Genomic DNA, 17,765 nt, shown 5'->3' with positions numbered 1-17,765 from the left:
TCTGGAACCTAAGGTTTAAATCAATATTCATGAAATGAGGTTAGAGATATTGGCTTCATCATAAGTAAATAATGTTGCTGCTCTAAGTAATTTGACATAATTAGTGATTTTTTGCTTAAAAGTAGCCCCTAAAATAAACAGGACCAGATTCTACAAAATTATCCTTTTACCACTAGGGATGTTTGGTTTACATGGCTGAAAGTTAATTTCACAAAAAGTATTTTAAAGAAAACCATTTATACTGCTGGCAGTGCACACAAGCACTGTAACACATTCGTTGTGGCTAAAATGAACGTAAATTTTGTAAAAAATGTAAATGACTATGCAAGCATTTCAACCAAACTATTGCTAGGTGTTCTGATAATCTAAAACTATCTACATTGACAGATTTCAAATTAAGATTAACCATATTTTTATTCTCACCTTCTCATAAATCTATCACTAGAGTAAACTTTTGAATATTTTCCTGTTCTTACAGCCAGGAAAGTATTTAAAAAAAGAAAGAAACTTTTAAATTTTAAGAACTTTACACTAAGTGTAGATTTTTTAAAGACTCTGGCATTTAGGGACTATTTTTATACTCAGATGTATTACTTCTCATAAATGCTCATGTAATTTTTTTGCCAATACACAGAAGTTCGCAAGCCTTCAGTACTGCTGAACACCTTCTGGTACAGTTATCAACTGTTTATTTGATAGCTTTATCCATAGTTACTTGTTTCTAATAATTCTCTTAATTACTAATTTAAATATCAACTCTGCCAGGGTTTATACTGTCTAAGGATGTAGAAATTTTTAATTAATAGCATTCTGAAATCAAAAAGACAAATCTGTACTAAATGCTGCTGCCACTTCTTGCTTTCATAAAAGCGTTGTTCTAGAGGAATGAATCACAATTAACACTATAAAGAACTAAGTTTACAATTATTTAAGGACTTTTCTGATCCACCTCACTGCTCCACAAGCATTGACATTGTTGGCGTTAACTGAAGTGCTGCCCTGAAGATACAATTTTTAACATAATTTTAACATAAGCCAACTACAGACCAAAAACTCTATCCCTCTGCAACCAATAAATCCTTCTTGGTGGATTATGGCAAACGCATGTTGCTTCCATGAGCAATTGTGCAACTACTGGTTAAAGAAAGAAAGTAGCAACTTAGCTACCAGGACTGTCTCTATCGGCATGAAACAGTTTGCAGAACAAAAAGTTATTATTAAGATCCTCTCCTCTAGGCACCTCTGAATCCTGTCCTATTCCACACTAATATTCACTAGCTGCCCTTAGCTAGCTCTATGACCACTGCTGAGAGACGTGCACAGTGATCCCTGGAGGCTGTACAGCTCTCCAAGGCAATTTAACAGTTGAGGCTTCTTGCTCACCCATCATCATAGAATCACAGAATTCCTTGGGTTGGAAGGGACCTTGGTCATCTGGTCCAACTCCTATGCAGGCCCAGGGACATCTTCAAATAGATCAGGTTGCTCAGAGCCCCGTCCAACCAGACACTGAACGTTTCCAGGGATGGGACTTCCACCACCTCCCTGGGCAACCTGTTCCAGTGCTTCATCACTCTCATCGTAAAAAAATGTCTTCCTTACATGGAGTCTAAATCTACCCTCCTTTAGTTTAAAACCATTACTCCTTGTCCTGTTGCAACAAGCCTGGCTAAGAAGTCTGTCCCACCTTTCCCGTTGGACCCCTTTAAGTACTGGAAAGCTCCTATGAGGTCTCCCTGAAGCCTTTTCTTCTCTAGGCTGAACAATCCCAATTTCTCAGCACGCCCTCGTATGGGAGGTGATCCAGCCCTAGGATCATTTTTGTGGCCCTCGTCTGGACCTGATCCAACGTCTCCATGTCTTTCTTGTGCTCAGGGCTCCAAAGCTGGACACAGTACTCCAGGTGAGGTCCCACGAGAACTGAAGAGAGGGGTAGAATCACCTCTTTCTACCAAGAGTAAACTAATACTGACTCCTCTCTACTTTGGTTACAATGCAAAGTAACTCAAGTAACTGTTCTTCATGGGAGAAGGTAGAGAAGAGAAAGTTGCTCCTGGCCACTAAGGTACAGGGCTACTGCAAACTGGCTGATTCCAACGCAAAAAAAAAATCAGATGGCATCTAGGTAATGTAATGAGTCATACAAATAGAGAATAATAAAGGGTAAACAACATGCTGTGACTACAAAAAATAGGTCATTCAGAAGTTATTGCTTCAGGCAAATATTATACTAACACATTTTTCAGTTTGCAAATATTGCACTTCATATCCTTCTTATATCTTCATTACACCCTTACTAGGAAGGGTCAAATTATTATCTCCCACCATTAGTCCCAGCAGATCCAGGTCTTATTCTATCCCAGCTTTTCCCTCATCCCATGGACAGCCACCATTCTTGCACTGTCACCACCCATCTGAAGTACTTCCTCACAAGCTCCACCCCCCAGTTCCTTATCCTCTGTTTACATGAGCCAGCAAGAGTTTTGTCTTGCACTCAAGTAAGGCAAACTAAAAGGCTGAGATTTCAGAATACAAGAAAAATCATCTCCCCATTTTCATTCTTAGATTCAGGACCAATCACATCAGCTACTCCAAGAAAAAGTTCTGGTAATTTCTAGCACAGCCAGTGTGCTCACTGTTGGGTAAATCTTTAGCAATCTTCAGCTGGTAGAATTTAACCAGCGGAAGGTGTCCCTGGCCATGGCAGGGGAGTTGGAACTGGATGATATTAAGTTCCCTTACAACTCAAACCATTCTATGATTCTATGATCTACATGCAAATCATTTTTTTCAGAACAGTACCTCTTGGCCAAAACATGGCAGATCTTTAGAGGCACAATAGAATACATAGTTCAAACGAAGACTACCCACAAAAATTCTCAACACATCACTGTTTCGAATAGAAATTATTAGCACTAAGCTATCCATCACTATTGCCTACACTAAGCATTTTTTAATAAAAGAAATTACCGTCTCTTGAACAACACAATATTTCCTGATTATGTTCTCAGAAACAAATATGGAGATCTATTTTCCCTCCCTCCATCACCAAACTACTCAAGGAAGACACTGGCCATGGAAAATCTCACACAAAAGATTACCCACTTCATAAAATTACAGTAATGTTACAGCAAAGCTATGAACAAGTGACAGAAGCAGAACACAAAGCAGTTTCAGCAATAACATGAGACACACCTTTCAGACCATACAATCACAATCACATCCACATATTTTCTTCTCATTTACTCATTCCTTCCCAAAGTGCTAAAAAATGTAGTTGGGTGTGCTACACCATCCAGACTTACATATACACTTGATTTTCTACATCGTAACAAGCTGAGTGAAATTAAGATGACGCATGATTTTTCAGAAACACGACCAGAACTTTGCAGAACTACAGACATTCACTGTCACTGATTTTTCTGTGGTGGCAAGTGTAATCTTTTCTAAACAAATATGTCTTCTGTCAGCCATTTCAAAAATTCCATCGCAATGTTGGTATAATGACCGCAAGCATGTTTCCAAAGTCACTCACTCTAAGCCTTTTTTTATTGGTGCCATCTGTTTTAGTAAATCTCTTACCACCTTTCTCAACAAACTGATTTCTCTGTTTCCACAGCCTACAACTATACTAACAAACAGAGACTGAGAATGTTTCAAGTCGGAAGTCTGGTCATCTGTGCTGTGAAACTGTTAGAACAGTCCTCTAGTTCTGACCATGCCTAACAGACTTCTCACATAAAAGAACACCTGAGAACGGTTCAGGGTTTATAAACACTGAAGAGAGGCTACTCCAGATTAGCAGTGTGGATGTAGAATATGAGGGTTTAATAATACGGGGACACACCATTTTATGCCAGGCAGCTGTCCTGGTCATGTTTATTTCACCAGTAAAGGTGTTGCCAAAGAGTATGGAAGAATTTAACGTGACACTAATTTTTCTTTGAAGTATATTCAGTTTCACAGTCAAGTGTGAACCAATGTCAACAGGAATCATACAAACATGCTGCAATTTTGATATAATTTTTCTTCTATTTACTTAAATAATTCAATCTCTCAATTTCTCTCATCTCCATTTAAAAAAATATACAGAAATAGACAGGTATAAACAGTGAATTATTCACAACAGTTGGCAGCAAATCACCATCACTTACAACTATTAGGCTCCTTGCCTTACAACAACTTTTTAACACAAGACAAGTAGTGACTCTCACTCTGTAGACTGACTAATTCACACTAGTAAAGGCCTCTGTACACACGGAATGATCAGACAAGATAGAAGTTTCATTTTTTTTAGCCAAATTTGAATTAAAACATTTAATAATCAACTTTCCATTGAAATCTCTACATCATCTTCCATATGATTGCTTCTGTACTGCAAAAAAAAAGAACTGTATTAATAAAAAGTGAACACTAACCTTCTCAATATTTATTTGGTGTTTTCTTAACCTCTCCAAATCCGTCGGAATTGCCACTTTAATGAACTTCTGAATGGCAGGTTCAATTCGACGGAGCTTAACTTTTTCATCATCTTCAGACATCCTAAAAGCAGCTTTCAAGTTGATACTTGCCCAGTATACATACACAAAGGTAGAAATCCCTAAAAAAAACAAGTACAGACTTATAAAAATATGCTAATTTAGAAGCACTTTTTAAAGGAAAGCAAAATATGGTTAACTAGTGTTTCCAATAACCACTATTCCAAAATCCACATTTGAGCAGTATTAGCTACTTAAGATCTGGATGCTCTATTTGCATTTAAATATATTATTTCCTTTTATTTGCAGGCTTTGCGGATCATTTTTTCATAGATAAAACCTACTGCTAATCATTTAACGGTCTTTTTTGTTAAGGCAGATGCAAATATGCTTTGTAGCATAATGATAGGTAGAAACCTTCGAAAAAGCATTCCAATTAGATGCTTTGCTTGATCAGAGTTCAAGTTTTGCCAATTTATTTTCTGAATCATCTCAAAAATTCTAAAACATGTTCTGAAAAGACACCAAAATAAAACTGATTTTGGAAGTGCCCTTCCTAGAAAGATTAAGAGCTCTTGAAAGATGATTTGCACTCCAAATTGCATTCATCCCCTACTGAAAATGATGAAGGCATCACCTAACAAGGGGTTTAAACGGGTTGCTGAAATATTTGCAGGACCGGCAGGTATATAAGCAGCCTAAATTATGTTCCCTGAATAGGCATAAAACATAACTCTGAAGTTTCATTTTTCTAAAAGAAAGTTACGTAGAACTGTAAATAATAGCATTTATCTACAGAGCATATGAGTAATATAAAGGAATTTCATTATGCCGAATGCACACAAAGGGGGAAAAAAAATAATTGCTGAGATAATTTTGCAGTTTACTACTGTATAAACAGAGGTTATTTAAGTGAGGTTTTCTTTCTGTACACTCCTTTTGAACAAAAAAAAGAAGCTGAATTGCAGACATATGAGAAAGTTTGGTCCCAATTTGGTCAGAAAAAACACACATGCAGACTTGGTTATATGAAAGTATCTGCATCAGAAGGCTTTCCGTGACTTTCCTCTTCCAGTAACCAGACTAATTTAAATTAACAAAACTAGCAAAATCCTCCTAGTACAGATGAGGTGCAGCAGAATGTAATGGATTAAAAACAATTCCTATTTTTCATACTGTGACATTCAACACTATTTTTCTCACACCTAACTATGGTGTGAAAATGCAGAGGGAGAGTGCTGAGGTTCTTCTGAGACCTATGATTCCTGCAGGCAGAGAGAACTTGAGGACACACACCAGCTGACGGCACTGGGTGTTCGACTGAACTGCTCAGTCTCAGCCCCCACTTGTCGGCTGCAGGGAGGATATGTACAAATCTCCCTCACCTTCAAAGGAGCCAAGTGGTAAGTAGCTTCCATCAGGCCAGTGAGAATGCTGAAGGCACTTCTGGCAAGAGGAAGCTGTATTTCTAGAGGAAAATAGTCCCAGATTACTCACCTTTTCCAACACAGCTGCAACTATAACAAAACAACCTGTATTTTTCTGAAGAACAAAATGCTAACAGAACCTCTCTCCTTTATCTATCCCACCAACAAAGAAACTGAAAACCTTGGAAAACTGAGTATTAGCTAACAGTAGATCAAGTTAGGAGAAGTCAGTCTTCAAGGTTTCACTGATAGACCCTTCTAATCAAAGGAATTTAATATTAATAGTTCCTTGTCCAAACCTTCAAATAAACATAGAAACAGAATGGTTTCGGTTGGAAGGGACCTTAAGATCATCCAGTTGCAACCCCCCTGCCATGGGCAGAGGCACTTTCCACTGGATCAGGCTCCTCAAACTCCCATCCAACGTGGTGGGATTTGAACACCTCCAGGGATGAGACATCCACAACTTCTCTGGGCTACCAGTGTCAGTGCCTCACCATCCTCACAGGAAAAGATTTCTTCCTAATATCTAAACTAAATATTCCCTCGTTCAGCCTAAAACTGTTCCCCCTTGTCCTGTTACTGCACTCCCTGATAAAAAGCTCCTCCCCAGCGTTCTCGTAGGCCCCCTTTAAGCACTGGAAGGCTGCTATAAGGTCTCCCTGGAGCCTTCTCTTCTCTTCTCTATACTGAACAAACTCAAGTCTCTCAGCCTGTCCTCATATGGGAGGCACTCCAGAGCTCTGATCATCTTCAAGGCCCTCCTCTGGACTTCCTGTAACAGATCCATGTCCTCGCTGCGCTGAGGACTCCATGACTGAACACAGTACTCCAAGTATGGTCTCATGAGAGCAGAGGAGAAGGGCAGAACCACCTCCCTCAACCTAGCCTTGCACTTTTTGGCATGTAAAAAGAATTTTAATCCTTTTGTGTCAATTTATTCTTTCCACCATTCTGAAAACGGTAGCTTAAAAGCATGTTGATAAAAACTGCACGGGTTCTTCTGTTACACCTTGGTCACTACCGTCCCTAATGCTTTTGAAAGAGCCACTCGTATCTCACAATTGAACTCCATTTTGAGCGGAGAACAGATTTTGTTTTGCAATGAGCAAAAGATAAAAAGCATCACACTCCAAACTGCGGTACTTCCTTTTTGAACACACTTTTAATTTCCTGACAGCTTATGCACTAATCCACGAGTTTATGAGTTACATGAATTAAAAATTGCTTCCTTAAGGATACTCAGTAGCAATAGCAGGCTTTAATACTGAATCATCTTGAAGAAGGGATGACACAAATTCTTCAAACTTATCGCACAACGTGAACTCACAGAAACCCATATCCCATTCTGTCTCAGAAAAAATGCAGTGGATACTAAGCTAAATCCATCATAATGCTGTCCTTCACCTTTCATGACAACTAGAGACTGAGAAGAGTCAAAATCGACACTTCAGTTGACCTATAAACTGGACCATTTTGAAAGCAGAGTTAATGTAAGCAAAGGCCATGTGTCTTGAGGAGGTCGTCTGCATAAGCAACAGTTTTAAATTCAAAGATTCGGCTGCATGCAGGGCTCTGGAGAGTCATTTTCTTCTCCTTAAAAACTCCCAGACAGTAAACTACCTTTCACGACAGCATCTATGAATCTCCTTAAGGCACTGCTGCCTAAAATTCACTGCCCAGTAAGTGTGAGAAACTAAGAAAAAAATATAAAAACTCCTTAAATTCTCACCAGGTCTCCTGCTTAATGTTCTCTCAAAAAGAGAATAGCAGCTTTTGCAACAAAAAATCTAATTCATAAATTACTAATAAGAAAATATGGTCTTACTCTTTCTAGAGTTCATATAATATGGTAAATAAAATTAACATTACGAGTTTTTGTGATGACCATATGTTCATTCTGAATGCAGTTTCAAGGAAATTTAAGGTTTCTTGCATACTTCCTTGGGTTTATGCTCTCCCAAGCATAACTTTAATTATTAACATCCAAAGCTTTAATGCCTGCTTTTTGAGTAATCACAGAATAACAGGACAGCTTAGGTTGGGAGGGTTTTTCATGCTTCATCCAGCAAAAGCTGAGTTAGCAGTGGCTGCACAGGCCCTTGTCCAGTCAAGTTCTAACACCTCCACAGACGGACACTTCACATGCTCACTAGACCCACTCCTTCAGCGCCTGACCATTCTCCAGGCTAAAATCGAAACTAAAAAAAAACAAAAAAACTTAAGTGGCAGCTAAGCCAGCTTGAGTCCATTGCCTCTCATCTTACTGTCATGCACCTCCAAGAGAAGGCTCTGTACCTTCCCATCCACATCAGTAAGATCTCCCTTTCCTTCACCTTCTCTTAAGACTGAATAAATCCACCTCCCTGTTTCTCCTTGAATATCACATGCTTCAACCTCCTTACCACTGTACTAGTCTCACAGATGCTGAATAGAGGGGAACAGTCACTCCCCTGAACTGTTGTCCCTCAACCACATTTACTAATACAGCCCAGAATGTGGTTGTCCTTCACTGCAGCAGCACACTTGGTTCAGCACATGGGAGACCACACCACACAGGTCCTTTTCTGCAAGGCCAGTCTCCATCAAGTCTTTCCACAGTCTGCTCCAGTCATCAGACTATTCTACCCCAGCTGCAGGGCTTTCTTGTTGGCTTTGCTGGAATTTACTAGGTTCCTGTTGGCCCATTTCTCTATCCCATCAAGCCCCCTCTGAGCAGCAGCCCTGCCCAGCCTATCAACCACTCTCCTCAGGCATGTAAAAAACACTGCTTTCAACTTCAGCTTTTTAAGGATGAATTTGTCTCTGTCCCTGGATCTGAATCGCATGTACGTAAACCCGCAGCAGTCCTGAGCCCTCTCTCAGAGGGTGCCATTCAGACACCACGTAGTTGTGTGACAGACCACCTTCCCTTCCTGACCATTTCTGTGCAGGACAGTCACTTGAAGAAGGGGCTGGACAGCCCTTTCTGCAGGCATCTACCAAGTGCCAAACATAAGAAGATCTCAAATTCTCTGAGATTGGAATATACAGCTCTCATCCTCTAAAATGAATTCAAGTTTGAGCAAAAAAACCCCGAGAGAATACCACATAATCAAGTCAGTAATTTAAAAAGTTAGATATAGTCATCTGTAATTAACTGTTCTTTATTATATTCACTGTGCAAGATATTTTGATAAACAAAGAAATTACAGAATCTAGTCTTTTCAAACACTGATGCTACAAGCCTGTTAGAGGTTATCTTCTAAGTAAAATACTTTCAATTTAATATTCAAAATTCATGCACCAAAATTTAATTATATTTCAGTGACAGAAAGAACACTTATCCAGAAGTGATCAAGACCCAGACATGGAATAATTTTCAGTCAACTGTGTTAATAAAAAAGAAGGCATATACAAAGCACACTGTAGCAGCATTATCAACATATTTGGTAGTGACAAAAACTATATATATCTCTCTCCTTAGTATTCACGTTTTCTGGAGACTAGTCCCAAACTGAGACTGTACTTGTGAAGTAAAATTAGCATTCAAAAAATGACATTAACTTGACACCTACACTTAATATGAAAACCATCTATGATTCTTACTACCTAAAACAGGGGGGGGAAAAATCTTATCCAGTTTGTTCACTCCATGTCCTTGAAATCATTTAAATGCATCTTCCATAAGGGATTAATCCACACGCTCTTGTTTGTAAGCAAGAGAGCAAAAGTAGCAGGAGTCCCACTGTCTTGATCTTTGCTTTAGCAAATAAATGGGCATGTAACGCAAACAAAATTTTTCGAAAACATATCACTTCCACTTTCAACTTTCAGAGATCCAACCAGCATATGCCATCTTATTTCACTGTTTAAACCAAATAACTGTAAGGGACAAAAGAATTTTAAGGCATCCTTTTCCAAACAGTGAAAGTGTGAACTTGATTCTGACACTAACACAAAATCTGCACTTACTTTGTGGCGATGCAAAGAAAGCACATGGTCTTATAGATACAGTAAATCAGAAGCAAAAATCTTCCTATGTAGAGCAATATACTTGTAACTTGTATCATAAATTTCAGTAAATGCTGCTAATGTACATCAAACCTAACTCTTACGAATTTCTGTTCAGCTGCCCAGTGTTCTCCAATCAGAAATGGAGGAAAAATGCAGAATAAGCCTGAAAAGATCTTCTTGTGAAGGGAAACATAGTGTAATACTCCTATCTGATTTTAATTCACTTACGACACTTTAGACAATGACTGTCACTAGAAAAAATACTTCCAGAAGAGATGCCTTTTTCTAAGGGTTGTAAGGCCTAAAAGCTTTTTCCTTTTCTCAAGGAAATAAACCAAATTCGAATACAGATCCTAGAATAGAGGATCTAGATCTCACTAAGCTGATCAAAAGCTCTTCTTTAACCTCATGGTAGTACTGGACCCAAAACGGCAGTGACAGAGTACTCACTATTGCTCACTTGGCCGAAGTCTGTAGATAGTGAGGAAACTGCTCCTGTGTCAGGCTATGGCCAAATTGCCCTTTGGGTCTGAATTATCATTTTTATCCTTTGGCTGTAAAAGGAACCAAAGCAAAACAGCTTTGTTAGGCTGAAATAGGCTGCTGTCACCAAACCCAGTGTATCCACACAGTAACATGAAACTAATTAATGGGATAAAAAGCCACGCGTGATGGACCTCCCGCATGAACAACCAGAATTAGCAGCTGTACACAACAGGCTGTAGTTCCTAGCAGATCTCTGCACTTGTGGATCACCTGGCAAAACAAACTTTGTCCAGCATTTTGAGAAACCAGAGCATACAACAGGCATTTTGAAATGGCTTTACGCATTTAAACCAGCTGCAGAAGGGCAGAAAATACCTAATGACTAACAAACACATCAACATTTTTTGAACAGAGATGAACAGGTGGAACGAGTTCGTAGTGGACAGAGATCTGCAACAGGTGGCTTCACCACATTTCCAGCTGCCATCAGAGCCTGAATACTGACCTTTCTGTATAACTGACCTATGGCTCTGGTCTCACAACAACCAAGAAGTTAGGGAAGCCTGCACCTCTGTATCTCTCCCAATTCTGAATCTTGCCTTCAAAAAGCAAGGGGTACATGCAGATAGTAGAAGCATAAGCAAAGAATAAAGTTCTTATGTCCTGTCTCAAGGCTTCAAGCAGACTACAATTCCTTTCTCCTAAATGATGTTTTTAAAAGCTTAGGGAACACCAGGCTAAACAAATCAACAAACCATGCTTTTACTCTTTTTAAAAACCAAAACAATCTAAGTTGACATGACAGCTACGATTGGGTTCAGCTCTCCTATTCAGCCCATACCTCCCTGCAACCTGGCCTGAGCTAAGCACCCTCTGGGCCCACCAACCACAGGGGTCACCCACACAGCCAGGACACCCACAAGGGGAGGACAACCCCACATCTGGGACATCCACATGGCTGGAACACCCCCATGGCCGGGGCATCCATACAGGAGAGACACCCACACAGTGGAGGTATCCACACTGCAAAGGCACCTCCACAGCCAGGACACTCACATGGTGTGGACATCCTCATGGCTGGAACACCCCCATGGCCAGGGGACACAGCCACATTGCAAAGGCACCCTCACTGCCAGGACACCCACACACTGGGGACATCCACATGGCAGGGACACCCACACACAGGGGGGCATCCACATGGCCAGGACACCTCCATGGCTGAGACATCTCCACAGCCAGGGCACCCTCATGGTGAGGACACCCCCACAACAGGGGTATATCCAGGTCACTCTCATGGCAGGGAACAACTCCATGGCTGAGGCACCCATCCCCAGGGTGCAACCCCATGGCCAGAACACTCACTTGGCTGAGGCATGCAGAAAACCTGGGCACCCACACGGAGGGGGGTCACCCTCCACACAGGGGACAACAACATGGCAGAGAAACCCACACGGCCGAGGCACACCGCCCCGGGGGACACCGACATGACTGGGACACCCTCACAGCCAGGGCACCCACATGGCTGGGGACACCCACGAGGCAAGGACCCACACACAGAGGGGACATCCCCATGACTGGACAACCAAACAGTGGGGTTCATCCCCACGGCCAGGGCACCTCCACAGAGGGGAACACCCCACTCCTGGAGACACCCACACACAGGGGACACTCCATGCCCAGGGGCACCCCCATGCCCAGGGGTGCCCCCACAATGGCAACCCCATGATGGTGACACTTCATCCCCAAGGGCACACCATGTCCGAGGTCACCCCCACGATGGAGAGACTCCATCCCAGGAACACCCCAGCCCCAGGGACACTCCTATGGCCAGGTCACCCTCATGGCCAGGACACCCCCACGACAGGGACACCCCGTCCTCAAGGGCAACCCATACCCAGGGGCACTCCATCCCCAAGGGCACCCTCACGACAGGGATCCCTTATCCTCAGGGGCATCCCCATCCTCAGGGACAACCCCACGACAGTGACACTACATTCCTAGGGGCATCTCAGCCCCAGGGACATTCCCATATCGAGGTCATCCCCATGCCCAGGGTCACCCCCACGACAGGGACACCCCAGCCCCAGGGGCTTCTCCATGCCCAGGCCCCCCCGCCCCCCCATGGCCTGGATACCCCCAGGGCTATGGGCACCCCCATGGCCAGGACTCACCCGTGACAGGGTCACCCCATTCCCAGGGGCATGCCAGCCCCTAGGGCACCCCATACCCAGGTCACTTCCATGACGGCGACATCCTATCCTGAGCGCCAACCTCTGCCATGGCCAGGACACCCCCACGATGGGGACACCCCATTCCCAGCGGCAACCCCATGCCCAGGATACTGCACTCCCAGGGGCACCCCATCACCAACGGCACCCCCACGATGGTGACTCCTTATCCCCAAGGGCACACTATCCCCAAGGGCGCCCCTATGCCCACAACACCCCCGCGACAGGGACATCCCATTCTCGGGGCACCCAACCCCAAGGGCACCCCCGTGCCCAGGACACCCACACGGTGGTGGCACCCCATGCCCATGCCCCCCTCCCTGCCCAGCGCCCCCGGCCAGCCGCGGCTCCTACCGCGCCCGCAGGCTCCCGGAAGCGAGGCGGGCCCGGCCCCTCCCGAGCCGCCCCGCGCGCCAAAGCGAAACCGAAAACGCCGGCAGAGCCCGAGAGACGGCCCGGCCCTGCCGCCTCCGGCCCCAGTCAGCCCTCCGCGCCACGGGCGGGGCTGCTGCTCCACCCCCCCCCCCCCCCAGCCCCCTTCTCTCCCCCCTTCCCTCCCGCTCTCTCTCTCCCCCCACCTCACTTTCCCGCCGTCGCTGCCTCTCTCCCTTTCCTCCTCCCTCCCTTCCTTTCCTGTTTCCCCCTCCCTTTCTTCCTTACCCCCCTCCTTCCCTTCCCTTCCCCCTTTACCCCTCATTCCCTTCCCCCTCCCACTGCTCTTTTCCCCCCTTACCTCCCTCTTTCCCCCCTCTTTCCCCATGCTTTCCCAACCCCTCTTCCCCTTCTCCTTCCCTTCTCCCTTCTTCTTCCTCTCTCTTCCTTCTCTTTCCTCTCTTTCCTCTCTCTCTTCTCTTTTTCCTTCCCCTCTCCCTTCCTTCTCCTTCCCCTCTCCCTTCCTTCTTCTCGTTCTCCTTCTCTCTCCTTCTCCTCTCCCTTTCTTCTCCTTTCTTCTCCTTTTTCCCCTCTCCCTTCCTTCTCCTCCTTCCTCTCTCTTCCTTCTCCTTCCCCTCTCTTCCTTCTCCTTCCCCTCTCCCTTCCTTCTCCTTCCCCTCTCCCTTCCTTCTCCTTCCCCTCTCCCTTCCCCTCCCTTCCTTCTCCTCCTTCCTCTCTCTTCCTTCTCCTTCCCCTCTCTTCCTTCTCCCTCCCCTCTCCTTTCCTTCTCTTTCCCCCCTCCCTTCTTTCTCGTTCTCCTTCCCCTCTCCCTTCCCTCCCTCCCTCCCTCCCCACCATCTCCCAGCCCACCTGCACTCCTCACCCAGCAGTGGCTGCAGCCAAGGCAGGCACCTGGAGACACTTTGTGGGAGAGGTGCAGCCCCCACCCACCACACCCCTTCATCCCCTTCGCTCCGGGCCAATTCCTTCATGTTTATTTCCCTCTGTAACTCTCGGTGCGCAGGAGTGGGAAGGGACTAAGGCAGAGGAGGGGAAGCTGCCCTGGCTGGAGAGGAAGGGAGAACCGGCTGTCTGGGATATGGACTCCTTGGAAGATGATTAAATTCCTTCTACTGAAAGAAAGCCAAGAGTTCCTGCCATCATGTTAAGAACTTTTCTTGCATTCATAGAATCTTTCAGGTTGGAAAAGATCTCTGAGAGCATCGTGTCCAGCTGTCAGCCCACCACCACAGCCCAGTGTCTTTATTATTCCTGTTGCTTACAAAACAGCTGCTGGAATAACAATAGAGTACCAGGGAATGCTGAATACTAAAATAAAGCTTGTCCTGAACATACATTCTAAAAAGGGCAAGGAGGATCATAGAAACATAGAATCATTAAGGTTGGAAAGACTTGTGAGATCATCAAGTCCAACCATCAGCTGAATACCACCTTGCCCGGTAAACTATGTCCCAAAGTGCCACATCTGCAGGTTTCTTGAACACTTCCCTGGGTAGCCTGTGCCAAAGCCTGAACACTCTTTCAGTAAATAAGTTTTTCCTAATATTCAATCTGAAAACCTCCCCTGACACAACTTGAGGCCATTTCCTCTTGTCCTATTGCTAGTTACTTGGGAGAAGAGGTCAACATCTACCTCACTACAATCTCCTTTCAGAAAGTTGTACAAAGCAATAAGGTCTCCCCTCCACCTCCTCTTCTCCAGACTCAACAGGCACAGTTTCCTTAGCCATTCATCATAAGACTTGTGCTCCAGACCCTTCACCATCTTCATTGCCCTCCTCTGGACATGCCTCAGCAACTTAATGCCCTTCTTGTGCTGAGGGGTCCAAACCTGAACACGGTATTTGAGGTGCAGCTTCACCAGCACCAAGTACAGAGGTACCATTACTTCCCCAGTCCTGCTGGCCACTATTTCTGATACAAGCCAGGATGCTGTTGGCCTTCTTCGCCACCTGGGCACCCTGCTGGCTCATATTCAGCAGGTTGTTAACTAGCATCTCCAGGTCCTTTTCCACCAGACAGCTTTCTAGTTGCACTTCCCCGATCCTGTAGAATTGCATTGAGTTGCTGTGGCCCGAGTCCAGGACCTGCCACTTGGCCTTGTTAAATCTCATGCAGTTTACCTCGACACACTGATCCAGTCTGTCCAGATGCCTCTGTGGAGCCTCCCTGCCCTCAAGCAGAGCAACACTCCTGCCCAATTTGGTGACACAGAATGACTCAGGCTAGCCTAGCCGTGGCCTTTTGACACGGATATGGGGCAGCTTCGTGGAAGTGCTGACCTAGGATACACTTGTAAATGCCAATAATTAAATGCCAGTTGATGCACTTTTACGCAAGATAGTTGATTAAACACATTTCAGTTTGAGTTTGGTTTTAAAGGTAATAGTGTTGATGCAATAGCTTCTATTGGAGTTAGAACAGTATGCTGTTCTCACAAATACTATGTGGAATACAAATTCTGTGTTGTTTATAGTCAGTGGTTCAGCTGACAGCTCTCCAGAGAAGTAATTGTAACTGAAGATTTGTTACAAGGTTGTCTTCTTGGATGGTGATTTTCTTGGCCTAGTACTGTTAGTAAATACCTAGACATAAGTACCAAATCACTGCTTTGCTGTTAAGAATGAAGATAAGAGTAAGTCACTTAAATAAACTTCTTTGAAATGCTTTGTAAGATCTTGTCGCTTGTACGAATTATCCTCTGAAGAGGGTCAGATTACAGATTATACATTCAAGATGAAGCCTCAAAATCACGTTTGGAATCTAAGGGAGAACAAATGGCGTGAGACAATGCTAAAGAGCACCTGGACACTGTGGTCCATAAGCAGCTGAATGTGAGGTCCCAGAACAAAACTTTTGCAAACTACTACTCTGAAGCAGAGCCAGAGGAACATCAAATACAACTGGAATGGATATTACCCCCGTTTACAGCACTGGTGATACTATAATTTAAATAATGCATTTGATTTAGGCATTCATGCTTCAAAGGGGTGTTAAATATTGGACAAGAGTCCAGAAGAAAGTTATGAAGAGTGTGGGAAATGTGCATGAGTGTGAGATATTTTGAAAGCACAATCCAATGCAGCTGAAGAGGTACCTGTTGTCATAAGCACACTGGTAGTTTTTTGTTTTAGAGATGTTTGAGGAATAGAAACGGTTTCTGGCTTTCAGAAAATTACAAAATTCTCACAGCAAAACTAAAAAAAACCCCAAACCTAGAAATTTGGCATTTATCAATTGCTTAATAGGATTAAAATATCTGTGAATCTGTTTTGAAGCAAAATTGTCATTAAAAAAAAACAGAGAATTTTTTCTAAGATTTACTGTAGATCAAACATACACATGGAATATGTTGGCAGAGATTCTGTGTGGTCTGATAAGGAGATGATATGACCTCAAAATTATGCTCAGTCCTTTCCATCCTTAAACTTTATGGCTCCAGAAGACAACCAGGAAGTCTAGTTATGTAGCAGCAGAAGAAGGAATAGGAACCCAAAAGTGTTCCCAAAAAGAAAGACCTTTTTTTTTTGTTTTGAGTTCCAACAGGCAATGTCTAAAGAGCTCCTGGCACATTTCATTGTGAACAAGACATTCCAGCCTGACTGTCCAGTTCTGCTACCATTACTAATGTGATCTCCCAGACAACCCAGCAGTGACTTCAGAGGAGTCCAAATTTCCTCAAGGAAAAAAATGACAATGCAAAATGCTCTGTCACTCATGTAAAGATCATCAAAGGAACAAGAGTTCCACCTTCAGGTCTGGGAAAATACTACCTTTGATGGCAAATGATATCTTGGGGAAAAAAATTAATGTGTAGATGAAATTGGTCTTCCCAAATTATATTGAGACCCAGAGTTGTATTGCATGTCTGTGATCAGTTTTGAGTGGTCTCTTACAGATCTGGTGACCATCTGTATTTCTGTACAGTTGTCAGAGAAACTGTTCTGTGTCACCAATAAAGAATATAGAAGAAAATAATGAAGACTCCTAGAAAGGCAGAGAACTATTGCACATCAGACTAAGGAAGAGCTTGCAGCAGTTTCTTTTCCCACATGAGATCATTCATTGTTTTCAGATATGTGGATTTAGGACCAGGAACCGGGTCTTTGATTCATTTGACACAGTTTCTTCACTTCACCTTACCACTCATCTTTCTTCTTAGCAGTCTTTCCTTTGCATGCAAACTCTCGGTTAAGTCATCCAGGGGACGATATTTCAGTAAGTGTTGCTCATTAAACACAGGAATGCCCCGATACTTACATTATGCTAACAAATATATATCATTTTCCAGCAGAGCATTTCAAAATTCTGTTGCCTTTTTCAATGCATTATTGTTACAGATAAAGTAATTTCACTATCAAAATGCTTGTGCTGGCAGGAACTGATAATAAATTTTCCATTGTGTCACGGAAAACAGCTATTACTGTGTTACAGTGAACATTGCCTTCTCAGTCTTTCAGAAGCACAAGGTTGTTTGAAATGAGATGCTTTTCTAACATACATCCCTGAAAAAGAGTCAACTGTTTCAGTAGTTCTTGACTGAGGGGTGTTTTGTGGAATACATGGCAGTATTTTCTGAAACCATCTTCCAGATGTAAGCCAAGTACTGCTAGTTGGTTTGAGGGGAAACTGTCCTGCTGTTGACAGAAGCTGTAGGGTTTTTTTTACGGTTGGTAGAATTCTGATTCAATGCTCTCTCAGTGTAACTTGCTGCAAAACCAGCTCAGATGTGATTGAAGATCATTTGTGTGGTATTG

The 17,765-nt window shown here is 43.3% G+C and overlaps 1 protein-coding gene across 4 annotated transcripts in view; it reads right to left on the bottom strand.

Annotated features, from left to right (window-relative positions):
• The window catches only part of STX17 (syntaxin 17), a 35,514-nt gene extending 22,498 nt beyond the window's left edge, over positions 1-13,016 (bottom strand). Inside the window, exons 1-3 of one of the 4 annotated variants that reach the window (XM_054060524.1) lie at positions 12,970-13,016; positions 10,352-10,455; positions 4,419-4,600 (exon numbers count right to left, since the gene is read on the bottom strand). In XM_054060524.1, coding sequence (XP_053916499.1) covers positions 4,419-4,541 — 123 coding nt within the window. In that variant the 5' untranslated portion in view covers positions 4,542-4,600; positions 10,352-10,455; positions 12,970-13,016. Of the gene's footprint in view, positions 1-4,418; positions 4,601-5,863; positions 5,928-10,351; positions 11,380-12,969 lie in introns of those variants that run through there. The other 3 variants (XM_054060525.1, XM_054060523.1, XM_054060526.1) reach the window with 3 other exon arrangements.
• Between the last annotated feature and the right edge of the window lie 4,749 nt (positions 13,017-17,765).

This window comes from Cuculus canorus, chromosome 2, assembly GCF_017976375.1.
Source record: "Cuculus canorus isolate bCucCan1 chromosome 2, bCucCan1.pri, whole genome shotgun sequence".
NCBI classification, from domain to species: Eukaryota; Metazoa; Chordata; class Aves; order Cuculiformes; family Cuculidae; genus Cuculus; species Cuculus canorus.
The sequence above is the reverse complement of the archived record's forward strand: the minus strand, read 5'-3'. Positions and strand labels throughout refer to the sequence as shown.